We start from the raw sequence: 19,102 nt of genomic DNA on the forward strand, positions 1-19,102 counted from the left end.
AATACACAGGGAAACTGCTTTGCACAGTCTTTTGCGCTTATTTTTGTTGTCAAATGAGACTGATTCATCACGGGGTTTGTGGCTTTTCGATGACGTTCACATCGCGTAATTACGTCACTTCATAACGTTCCCATGGCAACACGGGAAAATGGCTGCTCTCGTGTGAAGTAAACGCAACATTTTTCAACTTTCTGCTAAGATATATGCATAGATATATATACTGACTAGATGCCGCCTTCCGCTTCTCAACGTACGTCAACAGCGCCGCCATCTTGGGACGGGGTATTACGCTATGATGTCACGCAGTTCAACCGCAGACTGTCATTAGAGAGGCACTCTAACTGTCATGAAAGATGCCAGACTTTTGTGCTGCCTACGGTTGTTCCAACCAAAGAAACATAACTACCAGACAACAAGGAATAACATTTCACAGGTGAGAATCTGTTTATTATGGAAGCCCATTTCCGCTTTGATAATAAAAATATCCTCCAAGTAGCCTACATTGAAATTATGAGATAAAAGGTGCTCATAATTATGACTTTTTTATACAGTTTGATGGCCTTAGTGATCTCTGCCTTTCATAAACTAAGGCAGCATCACATCGCTAAACTGCACACAAGCCAATCTACAGAGAGACAGCACTAGAAAGAAGTTATCTAAAATGATTCTTCTACAGGGTTATTAACCATTTCATGCATACTGGTCACGACAGTGGTCAGCTATTCAAAAGCTTCATGGATTTTGATGGCATAGTTTTATTTCACCCTCCACAGTGAACACTAGAGCATCACCACATACACTACCACTTCATCTGCAGTAACTTTTTGTTTGTAAATCAGTTGAATTATGTTATTATAGTGTAATGTAAAAAAAACAAAAAGGTATTTATTGTAGTATTTATTTTCATGCCTAAAGAAAAATAAAAACACAAATCATAATTCATGCATGAAAGTGTTCAAATAAAATAAGCTGTGTTTCTTATGCAGTTTTGCTGTTGATGCTGAATTGTAATGTAATAAATAAAATAAACGTGTAATTTTATTTATTTATTTTAATTTTTGGGGGGAGGGGGGTTGTTATGCCAGACTTGTTAATATATGTTGTCATGATCTATTATGTTTTTAAATATAAAAACGTACTAAATCATGAATGTAATGACTTATTTATTAAAATATCGAAATTATATTTTTTATATAAAAAATAATTTATCTATAAATTATAATTTTGATATCTTGTGAATAACATGGAATTATGATGCCCTTACATGTATTAAACCTGTCTTGAAATGTTAAAAGACATTCAGACGTGTCTGTTTAGAAACGTATGTTTTATCTATGCACCGTTCCAACATGGCGGCCGCATTGACGTATTCCATTCAATAGAGCTTGCCTGACAACGCGGCATCTAGTCAGTATATATATCAATGAGATGTGACTTTTTTGCAACGAAAATGCGGGTATTATGAAATCATGCAAGCCCCACATATTTACACGGAAATCAGCGATTTATGCGGCGAAAGTGCGGCGTCTTTGAAAAAATGCGGCCCCCGCATAAATATGCGGACTTTGACTGATTTTGCGATCACATAATTGCGTTTTTCTGGAGGTACTGGTATGTAAATTATCATTGTTATTGTTGTTACTCTGTGATTATTCTGCTGGGGTAATCAGAAAGTAGGAGTACCTGTAACCGGAGTTGTCTTGTCTCTTTTGCTGGCTCTTTCTCACGTCGCTCAGCTGAAAAGTAAATATTAAAGTGCGTTTTTTATGCAGTTGAGAAAATTATAATCCATGAGTGTAATTGAGTCAGATAGTTGTTTGAAATTAGATCCACATAACCAAGGACATGTTAGGCCATGTGTGAATGAGATGGTGTAAGTAAATGAGAATTGTTATTGAGTTGCAGTGGGATGAATTAGTTAGATAGGTAGGTATTTTATTAGCATGGTAATGCTAGTAGGTAGGTAAGAAAGTGAAGCAGCAATTGTCACGGATCAGACAGACGACCATAGGACCACAATTGCGTCACACAAGAATGTTTATTGAATTTTCAGGGAAAGGGAAGTTGGAAGTGAGTGAGGGTTCCAGTGGTGAAGGGGTACCGGGGTTACAGGAGTTCCAGTGGTCCGTTCAACGTGCTGTGTGTGTCCCCCCCAGTGGCAATGATGCATCCAAGGGAGCCGGTGGTGGGTGGTCCAGAAGTCCTGGTGGGGGGGAACACAAACACAACAGCACGATGAAAGAAGGCAGACGTACAGTTCAAGGAGAATCCAATATCGTAGTGCAAGGCAGAAGGCTGGTCAGAATTACCGGGGTAGAAGAGTAGTCAGGAGTCGAGAAGGCAGAAGGCAGGTCTAGTTTTCTGGGGCAGAAGAGTCGTCAGGATACAGGCAGGTCCAGGGTCACAAAGCAGGAATCAGATTGAAGTGCGAGCAAACAGGTTCAGAGTGTGGGCTTTGCAGACGATCTGACAAAGTAGAGCTGTAAGAAGAGGCTTTAAATACTGGGAGAGGTTAGTGGGTGATGCAGCGCAGCTGGCACAGTAATCAGAGCAGAGGAGGGAAGAGACAGGTGGGACTAGTTAGGGTGAGTAGAGAAAGCGGAGAGCAGAGTGGCAGATAATGGGAACCAATTAAGGAAGTAGACAGGTGGAATGAGAGGGCTCATGACAGCAATATGTTTATGTTTATTTGTACATTAATTGAAATATATGCATATATAGGCATGAAAGGGTTAATCAGAAGGTATGAGTATCTATAGCCTCAGGTGGCTTTGATGACCTCTGCTGTCTCATTCTGTGGCAATTGTCCTCACAGCGCACTGCTGAAAAGTCTAGACAGTTTCTTTTTAAATGAGACAATGCATGATGACAAACCACTGGTTAACAAAGTCAATATATATTGATAATGGGATTTCTGAAACATTTTCTTCTCTGTAGTTTCGCCACCTTGCGTTAATGTCATGCAGCGTTTGGCGGCATCGCAAGTATTTTCCAACAGTGATTTGCTCTTGTTAGGCATGTTGAAAATGTTTGTGACCGTGGATAAATGTCCGTGACTGTAACAAAATGTCGCCTCTCGTTGTGGTCTTCTCCTCCCGTCGTTCACGCCCCTATGTACGGCCTCTCTAAGCATATACGTCACAGGCTGAAAAAATAGTCCCAGTCAGGAGTCCCAAATAAAAAGTATAACTGCAGACTATTTATTTAACATTGAAATAGAAATTTAAGGGGACATTAAATGAAATGCGAAAAAAAATGCCATATGCAATGGCTGGCTCCCTGAACCTTGGAGGGGATGGAGGGGGTTGGCAAAAGGTGAACGCACAGACAGACAGACGGACGGGCAAACATCCTGCTCACCAATTATAGTAGTAGGATAGTACTCTCGTGATTAGACTAGATCCACTCTCCTAAATAATGACTTCCCCCATTATTATGAGTTCCAAAAATTGTTTAATTCCACTACACAATTAGATTATTTCCCAACCTTGCAACAGGCAGCATATGCTTTTCAATGACTCTCTGGATAAAGTCAGTTATCTCAGTCAGCAGTCTTTTTCCATTAACAGCATGGCCAATGCGTTCAGCCTCTCCTGGGTCATGGTGTTTCTGAGAAAGGTTTTTATCTTTTCAAGGTTGAGAAGCACCTCTCATCTTCTGCAGTTTCTGAAAAGACTTCTTCAAGATTGCTCTCCATAAACAACTGGAATAGGTCCACAGCACCATGACAGGCTTTGAACTTGTCCTTGCTGTAGATGAGACTAAGCTATGTCTCTAGCTTGCTTCCATTGAGCAATGGGTAGTATGGTATCACAAACCCACAATTTGGTATCCCAGTATGGTATCACAGACCCATAGAGAGAGGAATAAAAAATAATAATTAGACACAAAATGCCCATTTCACTCACATCACCTTAAGTTACCAGCAGTTAAAGTTACCACTAAGTTAATGTGCTTAAAAAGAGACAAAACTAAACTAAGATATACCTAACCCTAACCCTATACATGCATATACATATATAATACAATTATATATAATATTTCTATTTAGTTCTTTTAGATTTACCGCTGTTGTTACCCCTGATCACAGTATCCTCCTTATCCGTATCCACCTGGTTACTTGGGTTGGCAAGTATGGCTCCCAGTTTAATACAATCTTACCTCCTTAACAGAACATTTTCAGTTGCCCTGGGTAATAGTGTTTTACCACTGTTATGCTAATGACGCAGTTATATTTTCCATTAAAACCCTTAGATCTGAGCAGCCTAGATAAACTTAAATCTTGCTTCGCCGACATTTAATCTTGGATGTCTCAAATTTTTCTTAAATTCAGTGACAACAAATCATTCTGTTTGGCCCCCAAAATTTGATCAGCTTCGTAGCTGCAAATCTTGGTGAGCTGTCTAACAACGTCACACAGGCTGCAAGGAATCTGGGGTAGAGATGGCCCACGAACTGACCTGATTCCCCGTTTCACTTCTCTCTCGTTCTTTTGTTCGCTGTGTTCACTGTTAAGTTATCAGAGTGGTGAAGAGGAACTGAGAGAGCCAGCCAATTGTATGTTGTCTGTTGAGTCACTCGCTCTCAAGATGCGTTCACAGACACTCAGGAAAGATACTGTTCTGTTAAAGGACCCTATTTCCGAGTGTTAGCGAATGTTAAGCTAAATGCTAGCTTTCCTGAGTGTCTATGAACGCATCTTGAGAGCGAATCACTGACCGAACGAGACCGACTGAGATGATTGAACGGAGTGACTGACTGAACGAGACCGACTGAGAGGAATGATCTTAAGTATCTGGGCATAATCTCTCTTTTTTAATAACACACATAACAGTAACGTGGTCCAGTTCGTTACAATATTTCTGCCAAGCTTTTAAACATGTTTGTCAGCATATTGGGTCTTTATTTCTTTATTTAGTCGCCCTTGTTGAAAGGGAACAAAAAATGAAGACAATAAATTAGTTGATTTAGCCGGAGTCTACTCTCTATTTACCTTCAATACATGTACATTTAATGTGAAGGTGTAAACACATTAGCCACTGTTGTATTGTACATAATCATGAAAGTTGCAGCTATGTATTTACTTTGAACTACTGTGTTGTGTTGACCGTTAGCACGATGGTTTGAGAACGAGGGACTGAGAACCGTGCATTACGATTCACCGTTAAACAACGTTGTACCGGAAACACGACTGAACGGACTAATGAACAAACTATATGAACCGATTCTTCCAGCTGAACTGACCGAAGGGAACTGAACCTCGACAACGAATCATGATATCCATCACTAATCTGGGGGTCATATTCAATGCCAACCTCCATTTTGATAACCAGGTCAATAATGTTGTCAAGTCATTTTTATTCCAGTTATAGATCATTTCCAAAATTGGGTCTTTTTTATCCTTTGCTGATCTTCAAAAAGTTATACACGCTTATATTTATTCTCTTGACTACTGCAACGTACTTTATTGTGGAATCAGCCAGGGCCCCCTCCACTGTCTCCAGCTGGTCCAAAATGATGCTGCTCGCCTCATTACAGGGAAAAATAAGTATCAGCACATTAGCCCTGTACTTGCCTCCATACACTGGCTTCCAGTCAGCTTTCGCATTTATTGAAATGTTATTACTGACTTTAAAGGCATAACACAGTCTTGCTCTGAGTTACCTTTCAGATTTGTTGATGGGGTAAGTGCCTCCTCGACCCCTAAGATCTGCAGATGGAGCCCTGCTAGTCACTTTCAGGTCACAGTTGATGACAAAGGGGGATCAGGCCTTTGCTGTTGGAGCCCCAACACTCTCACTCTCACAACTCACTGCCATCTGAACACCTTTAGCTTCTTTTGAAACTCTTCTTAAAACATCTTCCTTTGTGAAAGCTTTTGGAAATGTTTGAATTGCTCTATTTATTGTTTTTACAACTTTTAATAGATCTTACTGTTTTACTGTTTTATTTTTGTGCATTTTAGTATTTCTTTTATCATGAACTATTAGTTATGTGCCCCTGTCGTTATCTCTGTGCTCTTCATTGCCTTACTTTTATCTGCCTGGTTTGATTTTATTTCCTCTGTAAAGCACTTTGTAATGTAGCAATTATGGATATTAAGTTATAATAGGTCGTTATCAGGGGCACCACCTCAAGTTTATTGAGGAAATACAGATTTGGACTTATTTAATTGGTAGTTTGATTAATCAATTAATAAATCAATACATTTCTGAATCAGTCAAATTTCTGAAGTTATGTCTCTACGGTTCAATAGATCCCCTGTATCACTTCAAAGAATAGACATACACAATTGATTGAGTTTTATGGATTTTATTAACTACACACTACTAATAAATGATTTATACTGTAAATACATGTGATGATGAATAACTTGCAATACAATATGAATTCAACAGATTGTTACAAGATATAGCGACATGAATGAAAGATGATGGTGAACGATGAATTTAAATGAATGATATGTAATTATGTGGAAACTAAGAAAACTTTGAATTACTCGATCTGACATCAACCCTTGATTAAAGCAATATTTGGATCCTACTTTCATCCATGGAGGGCCTCAGCTGTCCGTCCTTCAGAACCACGCGTACGCACACCAAGTGGAAGATCTCAGAGATAGTCGCAGGTCTGGTGCTGTGAGGATGATCCGGGTCGACTGGCCTTCTGTCAGACTGCCTGGTCCGCTGGTTGTCTGCCTGCAGACTTTGTCCCTCTCGATTATGATGAGTCGTAGGGTTGACAGATGTTTGTCTGCCCAAAAAGCTTTTTTAGGTTGATTGTCCAATTTAAGTAGTTCACTGTTTAATAACTTTCTGGAGAGATTTCAGCATTGGCCACATGTCAAAATCCTCAAAAATGTCAAAAACAGGCTGAATGCAAAACTTAATGACGTGTTTACTTTAAAGGCCTTTTCTCTGTACGTTTGCTGACAAAAATTACAAGATTACAAAAACTTAAGAAAAAGATAAAGATAAAGATTAGCTAAAGATTAAAAGAATAAGATAAGGTGACAAAAGTAAGAATGTGTGTGGTGAAGAAAAGAAAAGAAGATGAGCAGAGCAAAACCTGAAACAAACCAAAGCCGGTTTCGGAGGGGTGCAGCTGTTTTTTCTCCTGGGGAGGGCTTGTGTGTCAGCCAATCAGATTCATCACAGCTATTTTGAGGATCTAATTTCCAGCTTTTTACCGCAAAACTTTTCATCATCATCATTCATTGAGTATTTAAGCCTGATTATAAAATGCATACTATAACATAGTAACACAGAACACGTCATCAATCAATCAATCTTTATTTGTATAGCGCCAAATCACAACAAATTAATCTCAAGGTGCTTTACACATAGAGCAGGTTCTAAACCGTACTCTTCAGGTTTTAATTTTAAAGAGACCCAACATTCACACATGAGCAGCACTTAGCGACAATGGCAAGAAAAAACTCTCTTTTAACAGGAAGAAACCTCAGACAGAACCAGGCTCAAAGTGGGAGAACATCTGCCTCGACCGGTTGGGTTAGAGAGGATAGAGAGGAAGAATAGGAGAGAGAGAGAAGCACATAGAAAATAAACATTGAAGCTAGAAGGTCCGGGACTGGAATCTGTCATCCAGACGTCTACAGGCCCAGATTACCTGTGAGACGAGAAAGCACAGACAACTCCGGGGAAGAAGTGTAGGTTACTGAATGTATTAATAGTACATGAATGTTAATGGATATAGATGGATGGATAGAGAGAGAGAGAGAGAGAGAGAGAGAGAGAGAGGAGCTCAGTGCATCAGGGGAGTCCCCCGGCAGTCTAAGCCTATAGCAGCATAAACTAGGAGCTGGCTAACTATAAGCTTTATCAAAAAGGAAAGTTTTAAGCCTACTCTTAAACATAGAGAGGGTGTCTGCCCTCCGGACCGAATCTGGGAGATGGTTCCACAGGAGAGGAGCCTGATAACTGAAGGCTCTGCCTCCCATTCTACTTTTAGAGATACTAGGAACCACAAGTAGGCCTGCATGCTGGGAGCACAGTGTTCTAGTAGGTACATAAGGTACTATAAGCTCTTTAAGATATGTTGGAGCCTGACCACACAGGATGTATCATTCTGGCATTAATATAACATCAGCTTGATTCATCAAGCTGATGTTATATTAAAACCTGAAAAGGATTAATATGATCAAGCATAACACATTGTTATTCTACTTATTCCATGGTAGATAATTGATTATCACCATAATGTAAACATAACATCAATGTAACACTTTCTCACATTAAGTAACATTCTCATACCAACATTTGTGTTTATTAAAGGAGAAAGTATAATGACAGTTCTTCAAATACCCATTTATTGGTGATCGCTGTAATAGCTAAAAAGCTGTAAAATCTTTCTTTCGTTACTTTTATGTAGTTCTTGTCACTTTGGGTTCCTCCATGGAATGTTAATGGATCTTTGTTTGTCCAAGAGAGAGACCATGTCAGTCTCTATATCAAACCTGGTCCAATACTTACTCATCTAAGGGTCAAAGGTGACTCTGACCAGAAGATGTTCTGAGCCGTACTGATGCTGTGTCGGCTACAGTAACATTGTTAAGAAAAGTGCTATATAAATAAAGTTTAGTATTATTATTATTGTTGTTGTTATAATTATTATTTGGTAAATGTACTTAGTTACTTTCCACCACAACTGAAGTGCTCTTTGCTAGTTTATAGTGATAGTTATTTTATTATTTATTTTTAATTCTATTTCATTTGTACTGCCTTCTTTACTTTACATTACCAGAGTATTGGTGTTCTTAATTGTCTTTATTTGTGTATTAAAGACCGGTCATTCCATTTAGGAGTGACAGCAGGTTCCAGTTTATATTTGCAATGTGCATTTAAGATGACCTGTTTTTAAGTTTGATTCACTTGAAGATCAACACACAGTCATACATCGGTCGTAAATTTCAGTCTGAATAGAACATCTTGAGCTTAAATCTACTGTCATATCTACATATGTGCATTGCATCCATTTTTAAAATACTAATATAAACAATAATGACAACGCAGTTGACTGTAATGCTATCCCTTTACAGGTGGTGTATAAGAACAATGACATCCGTCTTGAGTTATCCCGTCTGGCTCGAATTGTGGACCCTAAGATGAAAATTCAAGGCGAGGTGTCCTACAAGTGTGAGAATGTGGCCACCCTGGACCCAATTTCTTTTGAGACTCCAGAGGCCTATATTAGTTTGCCAAAGTGGAACACCAAGCGGATGGGATCCATTTCTTTCGATTTTCGCACTACTGAGCCCAATGGCCTCATCCTCTTCACCCATGGCAAACCACAGGAGCGCAAAGATGCTGCGCGTAGCCAGAAGAACACCAAGGTCAGACCACAGTCCCCAACAACACTTGCTAATGTAAACTCTGCTTTGAAAATGCCATCCTAGCAATATAATTTGACATTTAACAATATCATAGCATTTTATTTGACACATGTACATTCTGTGACATGGATGACTAAGAATTTACATAGGCATGGTTTAGGCATATTATGAATTTGTTATTTTTTGCCCTTTTTGCTTCCTTTGCTTCCATTAAAGTGAAGCAATCTTCACTCATGACCCCTCATCACATTTAAGGGTGAGCTACAAGCAGTTTAGTCACAGATGTTCCCCTCTCTGATTGTTTCATTTGAACATTTTAATAGGGGTACATATGTAAAAGTATTTAGTATTGTTTTCATTTAAGCAACAGTTAGAGATATTGAGACAAAATAAACCCTTTTTTTGGGCAGAAATATTTTTCCCTTATTTCATATCTTGTTAATCATTTCTTGACCCATTCAGACTTATCTTGTGACCCCTAGAAGAGTTGTTTTCTCAAGGTTGGAAACAAACAGTCTAAAAGACTATGGTTTGTAATATACCCTTACAGTAACCACTACATTGATTTTACGTTCATGTTCATGTTTTATCTTCAGATTTCTGCTTCTCCACTTAAACAGTAATATAGCACCAGTAGTGATTCACTTATCTTTTCCGTTTAAAGTTGGTTTCACCTCTGAACTCTGCTTCATGTAATCAGTCTCACTCAATACTGATGTCATGGTATTCTGACACTACCTAGAGTACACTTCCACATTACTGCAGCAAATCACTGGACATCAGCAAAAAGATCTTCAGATGCGATCAGTGGGAAGCCCCCCCAAGTACATGTCACCTTCCAGGTCCAGGATCTGCTTTTTGATAGCACAAACTAAATATTTGTTAATTATTGATTGTGACCTTTCTGAATGTTTTAAAGCCTTTTAATTTTTTTAAATCACATGTATAATTACTTCATGATTTATTTTTACTTAAATGTTAAAATGTATTGTGTATTTGTCATAGCAACTTTGAATTAATGGGAATCTCTTGATTGAATTTTCTGCCTATGTTCAGGTTGATTTCTTTGCAGTAGAGCTGCTAGATGGCAGTCTGTACCTGCTGTTGGACATGGGCTCAGGAACTATCAAGGTAAAGGCCACCCAGACAAAAGTAAATGATGGTGCCTGGTATCATGTGGACATCCAGAGAGATGGACGCTCAGGTCAGTGAAACATTGAAATGAAGCTCTCATAGAAACTGAATAACCATTTACCCCTCCTTGAAGTTTAAGTTATTTTTTGTTGTTGTAATTTTTAAAGAATATTTAAACAAATACAGTTCAAGAACTTACTATGAAAAATAACACAAAGGGCACCAAAAGCTTCAGAGTAAATATAAGTTAATCGACTCCATTATTGTACATATCATTTATATTTCCAGTATCTGATTTCTACTCCCTCCCTCCACACCACAGGCACCATCTCTGTGAACAGCAGAAGGACTCCATTCACAGCCAGTGGTGAGAGCGAGATCCTGGACCTGGAAGGTGACATGTACTTGGGGGGGCTTCCCACTGATCGTACTAACCTCATTCTGCCCACTGAGCTCTGGACAGCGATGCTCAATTATGGCTATGTGGGCTGTATCCGTGACCTTTTCATTGATGGTCGAAGCAAGGACATCCGTCAGATAGCTGAGGCACAAAATGGAGCTGGCATCAAACCCTCGTGTAACAAGCAACCTGGCAAGCAGTGTGAGAGCTACCCATGCAAGAACCGAGGTGTCTGCAAAGAAGGTTGGAATCGATTCATCTGCGACTGCACCGGCACTGGCTTCTGGTCACGCACCTGTGAGAGAGGTAAATATGTGTGTTGGATGTTGTATGCTTTCTCCTGTAATGCTTTGCTTTTGCAAGACCTTTTCTTGATTTTTAATTTATACATTATAAACATTACCATACAGTTATCTTCTTTTTTACAGCTGCAATATGTGACACCCTATTATACAAATTAAATAATATATATATATATATATATATATATATATATATATATATATATATATATATATATATATATATATATATATATATATATATATATATATATATATATATATAAAATAAATAAATATATATACATGTATAAAATAAATAATTAAATAAAAATGAAAAATATTTATCCACTCCAAGATGCAACAACATATACAGAAAACACATATACAATATTTCCTCTGAGAGGCATGTTTACAGACACACAGATTTAGTTATCATTGGATGAGTAAAGCCAAGACAGGACTCCATCGTCTGAATATGGATTCCTGGAGCCTTAGGAAATATGTGATTCGCTCCATCAAATAAAGGTCCCACACTTTCTGAATCCATATGTTGTATGTAGGAGAAATCTCTGATTTCAGCCATCTGATGGTTATGCATTTCAATGCTGCTATCAGTAATATATTTAAAATGTATTTCTTAGCCCCTCCCACCAAGTTCACAGGTATTGCCCCCAGTAATGCCACTGTGGGATCTTGTGGAATTTCCTGTTGAAAAAACCTCCTTGAGGGCATCAAATACATCTTTCCAGAAAACACTTAATTTAGGACATGAACAAAATATATGGGTGTGATTAGCAGTTTGTGCTCCACAGTTCCTCCAGCACAGACTGGGATGAGATGGGCCCATCTTGGCTACTATTTTTGGTGTTCTGAAGAATCTGGTGATAATTTTCCATTTGAACTCCCTCCATGTGTTTGAGTTTGTAGCTAGGTGTGCTTCAGTACACATCTTTGTGTCACCTTGTTCATTTCTGCCTCCCATCTCTGCTTTATCTGCAGGGGAATTATGTCTGTCCATGGATAAAAATATATGATATAATTCACTAATTATTTTCTTGTCTCCCTTTCCCATTTGTATTTTTATCAAGAACTTTTCTATGGGGGTGGCTTTCACAAGTTTTTCCCATTTATTGTGTGTTGTCGGGAAACTCCTTAACTGTAAATATCTGAAATGATCTGTCATGGGGAGATCAAAATCATTTTTCAACTGTGTAAATGTTTTCAGATTGCCTCCATTGAATAATTGATGCAAATTAACTAGTCTATGATCTGACCATTTTTTTAAAGCCGATATCTGATTTGTTAGGTATAAACGTCTTCATAAGCCCAATATTTGCTAGTGGTTATATTACTTTAGATAGTCCAAAAGCTGCCTGTATTTTATTCCAGATTTTAAAAGTAGTTTTCATTTTGAATCCATGCTATTAGAGGCTTCATTTGTGCAGCCCAGAAAGAGTATTTTAAGTAGGGCTGGGAGATATGGCTGAAAACTATATCACGATATAAGTGTTTCATATTGGTCGATATCGATAATTATTTATATTTATTTTATGACCTATTTAAAATAAGGACCAGGGGGAAAATGTTTTCAATTTAAACACTTTTATTTTAATCACTTCAGTTATCAATATCAATATCAAACCAGCATAACAATATACAAAAATAACTCAAGTATATTTTCACTGCAAGTTTAGTGTTAGGAACACAAGCTGGTTCACCTTCTGGTGAATAAAGTGTTATGTGCAAACCTGCTGACCAATACAGTAACATTGTAAATTCCGACCAGAATAAAAATATTTAAAAAATAACTCTTCAAGTTATTCTTATTCTTACTTGAAGTATTCAAGTATATTTTGACTGCAGGTTTTGTGCTAGGAACACAAGCTGGTTTACCATCTCAGGTTTTAAAGCTGCCCTGGTGCATGTAACAATATTACCCCCAGTACTAAAAATTTGTTCTGAGGGGGTGCTTGTGGCAGGGATGCACAAATACTTTTTCGCAAGTTGGGACAATCTCGGGAAGTTGTGTTCATGTAGCCTCCACCAGTCCAGAGGTTCAGACTCACTGTCTGCATCAGGGCGCATCAGGTTCCTTTCCAGCTCACTCTCAACTTTTTGCTTTTCAGTGAGACATTGACATTGTTTTTTGAAGAAGCTCCCCAATGATTTGCGTTGATTCTTTACACCCAGTGGTAAAGGTGGTTCAGTGGCAGCTCCTCCTTCTGCACCTTGGTCTGCTCTTCCCTCAGAAGCCCCTGCCTGTGATTGGCCTTGGTCTTCATCCATTACCTCAGACACTGCTCTCGTTTTAATGACTTCTCCGGTCTGATGTACTGTGTTTTAAACCTAGGGTCCACGAAGGTAGCCATGTCAAGGAGATCATCTGTGACAGAGGCAGCATATTTCTCATCAAGATAGGTCATTATCTTGGTCTGCAGCTCTTCTGTGAGTTGAGTTCCTTTAAGCAAAGTTGAATGGAACAGGTGGAGCACAGGCTTCACTTTCTTGCACACACCCACAGCCCTTTCTACTCTTTTATCCTTCCCTGCAGCACCTACAGAAAAACAACATCAGTGTAAATAACTGATAATAGATAAGCTTCTGTCATGTCAGTATGTAATTCTGCAATTACAGCTGCTTTCATAGATAATACTACTACTACTACTACTACTACTAATAATAATAATAATAATAATAATAATAATAATAATAATAATAATAATAATAATAATAATAAAATAACAATAATTTAAGCATTTCATTTATTGGCTAATAAAATCAACATAGGAATCAACATGGATGCCGTGTCCACTTATTCAGTGAAGTTGCCTTCATTATATTTGCCCCACTGTCTGTGGTGATGCACACCATTTTTTCTTCACACTCCAGGACACCAGTGCCTCCTTAAAGCCTTCTGCTATTAAATCCCCTGTGTGGTCTTCGGGGGAAATATGCAGTTTCCAATATCTGTTTTTCAGAACCCAGTCATTGTCTATGAAGTGAATAGTCAAGCTAGTGTATGGCTCAAAAGAGCGGCTTGAACACAGATCAGAGGTTGTGGTAAAGTACTTGGCTGACAATATCTCTTGCTGCACAGATTCTTTGAGCGTCAGATAAAGCTTGGGAATGGAAGCATGTCCTTGTCTAAGTGATATGTCACTGCCTGAGTTATGTCTTTGTATCGTTTAGATGTTTTGTCATAAGGTACTGATACTGAGTACCTCTCCAGGGTTTTCTGCTTGTGCTGTGTTGCTTCAGCTGTAGCGGCAGATGTCGATGGCCGTGGCTGGTGAATATGGCTGTGCTCCAAAGGGTGAGAGTGGCTAAGGTGATAAAATAAGTTTGTTGTATTGCCACTCGTGGTGAGGATGGCCATCTTGCATAATTTGCAGACAACATTGGTCTGACTACGGTCGGACACTGGTGAGCTGAACTTTCATCTTTTATCAACAACTTCCTCGCTCTCTGCTGCACTCATTTTCCCCTTCTCACTCCATGCCTGTTTTGTTAGAATCAGACATGAGGAGACCACAATGGCACACCAAAATATGAAACTGTTAAATGATTCGCTGTTAGCGTGTCACTCCATACGTTGCCAGGTTACCAGGGAGCGAGTGAGTTTGTTCGTGCAACCAACCTTGCTTCGCCAGTTACAGCAAATCTGCTTTGACAAGCTACTGTAACAATAGGCTAGATAGATGTATTTCATACATGTTTCAGCTGTTGGATGTGAGTCCGCACAAATTATCGAACGTATTTTTTATTGATATTGATTACGTGTCTATCGCGATATATATCGCTATCGTTTTATCGCCCAGCCCTAATTTTAAGTTTGGAAGTTTAAGGCCTCCATCTATCTTAGATAACTGTAAAGTTTTAAATCTGATTCTAGGGCCCTTTTTTGCCATATGAATTGTTATCCAAATTATCTAAAATTGATTTAGGAATTTCTACAGGCAACATCTGGAAAAGATAGTACAGAGTAGTAAAGAGTAGTCTAGGGAGAACATTCATACGGATACTTTCAATGTGACCCACTAAAGAGAGAGGGACCCCGACCACCAGTCCAAATCACTGCTAATTTAGTTTTATGAACTTAGGGCCAAAGTTGAATCGTTTTAGTGTTTGGAACAGCTATTGCCATGATACCCTGTCGAATGCCTTTTGAGCATCTAGGGATATAATCACTGATTCTGATTTCTTGTGTTGTTGATGGGATATTATATTTAGTAGCTGTTGTAAATTATCTGCCTAATATCTTCCTGTGATAAATCCAGTCTGATCAGGATGAATAATTTGGGTAATTATCTTGTTAAATCGTCCAGCCAGAATTGCTGTTAGTATTTTCAGATCCCCATTTAATAATGATATTGGTCTATAGGATTGGCATTCACTGGGGTCTTTGCCCTCTTTATGTATAACCACTATAGTTGCTTCTGTCCATGACGGTGCCATAGTTTTAGATTCTAATGCATGATGATATGCTTTTAATGACAGCGGGGACAGCAAGTCTTGTAAAATTCATTAATATAACTATCTGTCCCTGGACTTTTATTGTTTTTAAGTGTTGAAATCACCTGTTTTATTTCCCATTCCTCAATAGGTGCGTCTAACTCCTTAGCAGTTTTTTCTGCTATTTTATCTGGTTTTGTGACAAAAGTATCTTGTGATTTAATATTCTGCGCCCTATTATATGATTGTCGTTTTCTCAGTCTAAATGCTAATAATCTAATTGCCCTGTTGCCATATTCATAATATTTTTGGTTAGTGAATCTTAAATTTCCTTAAATGTTATCTGATAATAGGCTATTAAGTTCTCTACGAGTTGCATTTCAATCCTTTATGAGACTAGTTGATGTGGATTGCTTATGTGTATGTTCTCTTTTATTTTATCTTCCAATTCTTGCTGCTTAGCATCCTTTGCTCTTTTCCTAGCAGAAGTAAATGAGATGATGCGACCTCTAATATATACTTTGGTCCAATCCCACAGTATAAGGGGTGTTGTTTCAGGAGAGAGGTTGGTATCTAAGTATTTTTTTAGCTCTTCTGTGATGAAGGAGGAAAATGCTTTGTCATTTAAGAGAGATGCAATGAGCCTCCATTGTTTGGATGTTGGTCTATGGCTTATATCCCACTTTAGTGCAACAGGTGCATGGTCTGAGATAGTGATAAGCAGTATCTCAATGTCAATTATTCTATGTAGCTCTACCTTGGGTTTAAAAAATAATCAATCCTTTAGTAGGATGTGTGTCTGCTTGAGTAGAAAGTGAAGTCTCTGGTTCTTGGATACATACTTCTCCATATGTCCACTAGGCCCGCTTCTGAAGACAGATATTTAAGCATTTTACTCATTCTAGATAGGGGGGCTTAAGAGGAAGGTTGTCGATCTATTAGCAACTATTATATTGAACAGTGTTATGATAAAGCCGGGCTCGTCTTCATTGGGTGCGTATATGTTTATGAGGGACACATTTATGCCATCAATTAGTCCATTGACCAAAATATATCTCCCTTCAGTATCTTTATGTACTATTGTTTGTGTAAAGTTAGTTTGTCTATGTATCATTATAGCTACTCCCTTCTTTTTTCCCGATTGATTGAAGAGTAGTATACTTTGTCTGCCCATGACTTTTTCAACTTTCACTCAGATGTGTTTCCTGCAGAAACTCTATCTGTTTCAGCTTGTTTCAGCTGGCGCAGAATGTTCTTTCTCTTGATAGGGCTATGAAGACCCTTATCATTATAGCTTATAATTTTCAATGTGTCCATTACTCGCAACACACAATTTGGGCTCTGGCTCCCTTGCACTGGAGGCTAGGGGAGAGAGACTGGGGGCACAAACGGACAGTTTGCACAGTATTGATAAACCTTGTCACATACATTATGAGTGGAGCTAAATAGTGAAACCATAAGGATAAGTGGGATAAGTCAAATTACATACTACAGCTGTACCAAAGTTTTTTAACTTCAACAAAAACAATAGGTGTCTGAGTGGGGGGAAAAAGATAGCGTTGTTGTTTTTATATTGAATGCAGGATCCTCTGGGAACAGAAGGATTAGAACAGAGAGAACACAACACTTGTTAAACCTACTAATATCTAACATTCTCCGCAAGATGCTCGGACCTAGTCCGTAGCTACCAAGGAGAAGCAGCAAAAGTGCACAGCCTAGATGGAATTTGACTATGCTTTAAGTGTGCTAAGATAGGGGAAGGGGAAAAAAGAGAGAAAAGTTATAAAGCCATTCCTGCAGAATCTGGCAGGTATTTAGCAATCGACCTGCTATCCATGGTATCATGGTCATCTACATTTTACATAGCCTAGCTGTGAGTGAGGTAGGTAGAGTAAAGATATGTTTCTGGCTTCTGGAGTCTTTATGCTACTTTCAGTGAGCTTTTAGGCCGGTTTTCGAATAATAGTAGCTGTTTTATTAATAGAAATGTCGATTCTGCAGGAGTTCTGAGAGAAGCGTCCTACTCCATACCTTGCTCACTATCTAACTTCTTTTTTTTTTTAAATTCAACTCGATGTGCACAATACAGACAAAACAGGGACCCCCCTTTTGCTCCATAGGACTACCAGTAGTCACAAACTCATCAGGGTACCTTTAATACAGCACAGCATTTTTATTTTTCAATGCTTAGTAAAGCTCATTATGTTTAAAAAATACTTATATTTTAGATCTGTTTTTCTCTTTGAACATGTTCAGATTAGAAATGTCAGAATTGACCAAATGATATGCCAAATGGTTGAGATAATGTGTTTACTTTTGGAGCTGTTGCTGCTGATGTGTTGCAAAGAAAATGAAATAATCATTTGGCTTTATTACTTAAATAATGCCCTTTGAAATGTATTGCTAGGCTACTTTTGCAATGAAATCAAAGTTTTGAGAAAGTGGTGGTGCACTGTTGCTCAGGCAAATGTCCGGCCCCCAAGCCCTTAGCTTTGTGATGGTGTGGCCTCCTGAACAATATAGTTGAATAGCTCTGCTGCACAGTAAGTGTTCTCTTTATCTGAAGTGAGACAACTAATTAGTGTTCAGTGTTCATGATCATTCAGTTACTTGATTGATGATCAACTAATGCCTAATAACCTAATGCAACTTACTGTCCATTACAAAGGTAAATATTGGGGAGGGTTTTCTCTACTGCTAGGAGGATAAGCGTTATTCCAACTGCTGAATGCTTTCATGACTGAAGACAGACTTGCCTGAGGAATATATGTAGTGATTTGTAGTAAAGGAAATTGTTTGTTTACAGCAGCTACATCCTCGCTTAAGACAGCCACAGATTACATAACATAACATAAAAGCACATCTCTAACTATCCAATGTGAAAACTAAAAAGTTGTTATTAAGAAATACCCCAAAATTGTAAGAAGAAAAAACAAATATATATTTATGTAATAAATAAGAAATAAAATACTCTGTGTGCAAAAAGTGCCAATAAAGTGCCCTGCAGTACCGAAAAAAATAACACCTAAAAAAAACCTGTGTACACACAGACAATACTTCAGCATATTAAACAGTCTGATGGCAGATGGCAGGAAAGACTTGCTGCAGCATTCAGTCATGCACCTTGGTGTGATCAGAAGATGACTGAAGGTGCTCTGCTGCACCACCTCCAGGGCATGGAGTGGGTGAGTCAGATTGTCCATGATAGATAGATAGATAGATAGATAGATAGATAGATAGATAGATAGATAGATAGATAGATAGATAGATAGATAGATAGATAGATAGATAGATAGATAGATAGATAGATAGATAGATAGATAGATAGATAGATAGATATTTTATTGTCCCCAGAGGGAAATTCTTTGTCACAAACTGTCAACTACTGATGGGTTGAAGAAACCCCACCGACATTTTATGCGATGAAATTGCAAAAATTGCGGGAACTTGCAAAAATTGCGGTTTGATGAAAAGAGAAAA

General features: G+C 38.3%; 1 protein-coding gene across 8 annotated transcripts in view; it reads left to right on the top strand.

Annotated features, from left to right (window-relative positions):
* The window catches only part of nrxn3a (neurexin 3a), a 240,686-nt gene that overhangs the window by 119,775 nt on the left and 101,809 nt on the right, over positions 1-19,102 (top strand). For all 8 annotated transcript variants that reach the window (XM_062440937.1, XM_062440941.1, XM_062440935.1 and 5 more), the window contains 3 exons: positions 9,059-9,352; positions 10,409-10,556; positions 10,809-11,192. In XM_062440937.1, the coding sequence (XP_062296921.1) occupies positions 9,059-9,352; positions 10,409-10,556; positions 10,809-11,192 (826 nt within the window). The remainder of the gene's footprint in view (positions 1-9,058; positions 9,353-10,408; positions 10,557-10,808; positions 11,193-19,102) is intronic.

The sequence above is a fragment of the Scomber scombrus genome, chromosome 19 (assembly GCF_963691925.1).
Source record: "Scomber scombrus chromosome 19, fScoSco1.1, whole genome shotgun sequence".
NCBI lineage: Eukaryota > Metazoa > Chordata > Actinopteri > Scombriformes > Scombridae > Scomber > Scomber scombrus.